The following is a 6,000-nucleotide window of genomic DNA, read 5'->3' on the forward strand; positions in this document are numbered from 1 at the left end:
GGAAATGTTTAAGCGTTGTTTCTTGTTCCCTGTCTGGGACATTAGAGACAAATCGAGCTATCTTCATTTTTTTATATCATAGAAATCCCACCCATCCCTCCCACCGCCTCCACACAAACCACCCATACACATTTTCATTTTATTCATTGAGAGATAGGGGAGTTTCACTAGGGGTCATGTGACCGGCGTACCCAGGGCGACGCGCTGCAACAATGTGAGAATGGCTGAATTACGGTAGTATCAAAGGAAGAAAACAAAATCCTCACTGGTCCTGTCAAACCCCATCAGGATCAATGTGATTTGCATGGATAATTAACAGACTTCTGTTAATTTCTAGAAGGGAAAGGGATAGCAGAGGACAGGACGAGGAAGGGAAACCTGCTAGGTTGAATTTCACATTCATGTGCGCCTGTGCGTAAGGAATTTGAGGAAATCCTGAATTCCTAACAAGGTCTATCTATTCGCCCTCATTCCGTACTTTAAGGTACATAGCGCCTTTCAGAACACTCCACATAGCGTAATAGTCAATGAAGGTATAGTCGCTACTTCAATGTAAGGAACCTAGCAGCTAACTTCTCACGGTGAATTCCCCAAAGAGAACAGGATGACGGTCAGGTCATCCGCTTTCTAGAATATTGAACTGTGCGAAAATATCGGCCAGGATACGAGATAACTGCTCCGTTTTTCTGGGAAACATGGGGTACGCGACATTTTACTTTCACTTGGGAGTACTCGGTCTAATTTCTCATCCAGCAGGAGGAACAGTACCCTTTCAGTACTACATTTTGGCGTGTCTGCCTAGACTTTGTGCGGAAATCTCCAGAGTGGGATTTCAACTTTCTGACGCAATCTACTAAACTGCAACCACACAGGGTGGGACACTTGTTAACCCACTACGTGAAAGTTTGAAGGGGTATACGGCCCTTCAGACAGACTTATCCCGATCATTTCATTCGATGTCAAACTATACAAAGGCCTTAAATGGACTTGTTGGTACATAGAGACATTCAGCCCAAGAACTGCTCCTTCATCCCACTATGTCGTTGCCGAACATCCAGTTCGCTCCTATACTAATCCCATTTACCAAATAGACACAAGCGGTTCTGCAGATGCTGGAATCCAGAGAACAAACACAAAATGCTGGAGTAACTCAGCAAGTTAGACAACATCTATGGAGAGGAATAAACAGCCAACTTTTCAGGCCGAGACCCTTGATCAGGACTTATCCTGATGAAAGGTCTGGGCCCGAAACGTTGACTGGTTATTCCTCTTCATAAATGCTGCCTGACCTGCTGAGTGTCTCCAACACGTAATCGTGAATACTATAAATTTGCACAGGGCGTTCTAATAAATTCATGTTAAAATTGGCGTGCAATGAATAACTTAGTGAGTAGACATCGTCTAGAGTGCTGAAATGAGAATATATTGGTTACCTGCACAGAATTTCGAATGTGTATGGATTAGCTTATTCATTATTTCTAACATTTTCATGAAGTCACATGGAAGTAGATTAACATTACATAGTCAACAGAAGAAAATGATTAATTTAACCATAATGTCATAATAATACTTACAAAGTACGAATCGGATTCAGATTTAGACGTCAATACTATTTACTATCAATTGACCATACTTTTCACAACAAAGCATCTTGCTGATGATACTAAATATGAATAAACTTAATTCATTCAACGAATGTCTACTACTTTCTCAAACTTACATTAAACAAATACATTAACTTTTTCTTTCAACTTTGAACAATTATATTTCATATTCATATTTCCAATTAGTAATTCTCATTCCTCAGTTTAAATACTAAATATTAACTATAACTTCCTTCACTATAGCTGAATAATTTAAACATTAGTTAACCATTATTTCATCTTATTCTATCTCAATCCAGTACAACTACACAGTATTTAACTCATCACACAATATATACAGCGAATATATAAAGCATTTTTATTAGTATTAACTTTAGTGTTTGGTTCTTAAATGGAAATATGGTCTCTATTATAAATTTGACCCGCAAGTATATAGACTGATATTATGTTCAATTTGCATCTGGTGTAAAAAGTAATGAATGTCATACCCCTCAGCGTACCTGCTTTCACAAAGTACATCGTACACTGCGCCCCTTAGAGGTTCCAAATGGCATTGCAACAAAGAACGAAGATTGTTGAATTGGTCAAAATGCATCTGCCACAATAGCTATTTTTTTTGTTCAGATTTATGTTCTCTAGATTTGTGTATATATACAATTCAATCTTCTGTTTGCGCATTTTGGTACCTCGTTTGTAACAAGCATTTATAAATACCAATAGCACAACAGATTATACGTGATAGAATTAAATAATATCCTATTCAAGAGATAAATATAATCCTGAAAAACGTCAAATGATGGCAATTTTGCACAGGAATGGATCCAAGAAAAGTAAAATTAATCTTACCCTTTCGAATAGATGCCTTACTTGCACATTTTAAATTACATTCAAAATCAATTTTTTTCTCTATCGGAACTACCACGAAAACAAGATCAATTTACTTTGTATGTAGTCTACAAATGGCATTATTTAACTTTATCAGAACGTTTTGTTATTTAAAACTTAATCAGAAACTTTTAGTTAACCCAGACTAACAATTAGCTTAATGACAACATGAGAAATGTGTGTGTTATCTTGACCAAAATGGGAATTTATCATGTTTCACTATAATCAAAAGTTGTTCCATACCTCACTTTCATTCATCGATTATTAACTTCCTGTATTACTTATTGTGCGCACTTTTGTAATAAGTAATGCCTTTGTAGGTGATAAAGTATAATGGCACAAAATGTTGACTTTAAAAAAAAGATGCCATATCACCTTTGCTTCCAATTTATTAAGTGATTGTTCTACTTTAAAGAAAATGTTTAAAAGGAAGGCGCGTCTCCATAGTTAACTGCTTTAAAGGCAAGGAGAATGGATGGAGTACATTCGGCATGTAATTGCCTTGCTTCTGTAGGGCTGCAGAGAAAGGAAGAAGCGTGAGCTCAAACGCACAACCTGGGTGGTCAGCTATGGATGCCCTCAATTTGCCTCATTACTAATGCATGCGAGTGTTCCATTCCGAAGCGATAATGTTGTTCGTAATCAATCTAGCCTTATTTACATTTGGAAGCTTTGTTGTCTTTAATATGCATGCCTTGTTCATGTAAACGCGTTCGACAACCGGTTGGGTTAACTTCAACAAATCATTATAGCTCCCCCCCCCCCCATAATAGTCAGAACCTTTTTTTTCCAAATAGATTTAATCAATTTCATTTGTCATTTGGGTATTACTGAGTACTGTATTTGCACTTTCAGAGTTTGACTCTTTCATTCTGCATTGAAGTATTGCACCATATCTTCGGAGTACGTTGAATAAACCATTTAATGAATATTAACTCAGATCCACGATTTACCTGATGTAACATTTTAACTTCATTTCGCTATTTCTCATTTAAGATTATGGTTAGCTGGAAAAACACATAATCCAATATCCCGCATCCTTCTTTCTTCCATTTTTGAACATTATTATCTGATTTGATGATCTCCACCATGTTTCATACTTAAATTTTACAAAAAGGATTAAACTGTTATCTATATAGTTATTTGTTTTTTCCAAAAAAAGGAGCATCTTGAGCTATTACTTGCTTTCCTTAAACATTTATCCGTCCATCTACAATGTTCTGTTTCTCCAAGCTTTCATTTGTCCTGTCACTAGTCTATAGATCTTAAGGCAAATCATTACTTTCTTCTGTAAAATAGAAAATAGTAATGGACATGCGTCCGTGACACTCTCAGGCATCACATCTCACAGCAATCTTCTCCAAATCCAACATACACATGGTTTTTTTCCCCATCTTTATGGTTTACAACTTCCATTCATTTTAAGCAGACATGGCGCCAACAGTATAAAAAGAGCAAACTATAAATTACTCTCTGATTGACATAAATCATTCAACCCATTTTCGATTGCAATACATTGAACGAAGTACGACTTTCCACATGAGTTCTGAGAGCTCGTACCAAGTGTATCTTTGGAACTATATGTTGTAACCACCAGACATGAATTTGAAAAAAGTATATACTTATATATACGTAATGTTTAGATTCATCTGTGTGCATTAACACTGGCTTTAGTTGGAGAATACTGGAGGAAAAGGCATTGCTCATCACCTCTAAATCGCAACCATTTTACATTTTCAGTGTTGCTGATTTTGTCCAGTCTAATTGATTGGTCAGTTTGTGAAAGATGTTTTCAATTTTCTTTGAACTAATTTCAGCTAACAGATTTTTCAACTGAAGTTGACGTTGTCCTCCAATGTGCTTTAATCTTCAAACACAGCACACAGTAGTTTTTCTTGTAACTGGTTTCAATATGTCAAGCCTCCCCTCTGCTTCTCCCACACACGATGGGGGGAAAAGCACTACTCACAAAAACTGTCAAAATAACGCAACTAATTACCCCTGATCGAGCTGAAAGAGAAGTGCATTGCATGCTGCCCGGAGCATGGATACCGAATTAGGGATAGAACACACAGACATATATACATCGACAAACTCACACAATTCTGCTTTCAGTAAGTAAGTTTAATCATTTCAGGGGCCATTCATTTGACAGCCTAGCATCACGTCTTGTCGAACACGATTGGCGACACGATCCTTTGACCTACTGCTGTAGCAACAAATTTATTAGATATATAGGCGTGAGAAATGAAAGGAAGTAAAACAATTCCGCTTCATTGTACTCACCCTTTGACTCTGCTAATCCGGTTTACACCTCACGCCTACATCACTCAATAGGACTATTACCAGCAAAAAATAAAGGGGGGGGGGAGGAATGCTGAAGTCTAAGAGGGAAACTATTTAAGCGAAAATGAAAAAAAAAGATTAAGACATTCATTTGCACGCGCCGATTTTCAACACTCATTTTCATGGTAGGACTTCCTTTTTCAAATGGCCCGCTTTAAATATAATTATCGAATTTCATTTGAGCCTTTGATCCAAATAATTGATTTAAGAACTTTATTATTGTGAGGAATCGCTCTGTTTTATAAGTCACAATTTAGGTTACGTTAATCGACCGACTCACTGTATAGACGCTAGTTAAGTAGCATTTAAGTATAACCTACACAACTGGGAGAAGTAAAGGAAATATTGTATACATGAACACTTCAATATGGTACGTGTATTAAAGCCAACGGCAAGCACACCGGCACGCCACGCTACTTACAGAAGTTCAACTTAAGAAAATATAGATGTCTTTTTATTTCTGATAAGAAGGCAGCAGTAATCAGAGATTTCTCCTCCCAGACGTGCATCTCTAAAAGAATTGCACTAAACAGAAGCTGGGGGCGACCTCTCGGATCCGTGAAAATGAGTTCGCGGGATCCTCAGGACCCTCAGCTCTGATATCTTCTCCATTAACCCTCCATCTGTTTCAGCAACCAGTCCAAGCTAAACCGAGTATTTCCAATAGAATCAAACAGCAAATCGCCTCGGATCTTTATCAACGCTGTTATACTACCCAACCATAATAATCCCACTATTAGCTGCAGAAGCAGAGGCTAAAATAACTGTATCAGTAACACAACAAGCTTATGCCATCTGCCAAGAGTTCACTCCAAGAATCTGCGGTCTCTCTGTGCTCAAATCAAAGATAACTTCACTTACCATCTTTCTCGAGCCTCCCCTGTATGACCGTGCTGGTCTTGCTTTGCGCGATATTTTCAGGAGTTAAAAGATGTTACTTTTCCACAAAATTAAAAAAAAATGATTTTAAAGGAACAAGGATTGTAATAATCCTGCTAGGTTGCAGTCATTCTGCTGTGTGCTGGAAGGGCTCACAATTACATGCCTGTTTCTATTAAGCAGCGCGGTCTTCGAGGTGGGTGGTCTGCTCTCAATAGGCAGGACCTGTCACCGTCACGTGACTACCCAACACCACCGCCACCCCCCTGCACAATAAACTAAACTT

The 6,000-nt window shown here is 37.8% G+C and overlaps 1 protein-coding gene across 1 annotated transcript in view; it reads right to left on the reverse strand.

The window, feature by feature from the left end:
• ptch1 (patched 1) overlaps positions 1-5,789 on the reverse strand; it is a 73,249-nt gene extending 67,460 nt beyond the window's left edge. Inside the window, exon 1 of the mRNA XM_072281644.1 lies at positions 5,697-5,789. Within this exon, the coding sequence (XP_072137745.1) occupies positions 5,697-5,699 (3 nt within the window). The 5' untranslated portion in view covers positions 5,700-5,789. The remainder of the gene's footprint in view (positions 1-5,696) is intronic.
• Positions 5,790-6,000: the final 211 nt, after the last annotated feature.

This window comes from Mobula birostris, chromosome 17 (genome assembly GCF_030028105.1).
Source record: "Mobula birostris isolate sMobBir1 chromosome 17, sMobBir1.hap1, whole genome shotgun sequence".
Classification (NCBI taxonomy): domain Eukaryota; kingdom Metazoa; phylum Chordata; class Chondrichthyes; order Myliobatiformes; family Myliobatidae; genus Mobula; species Mobula birostris.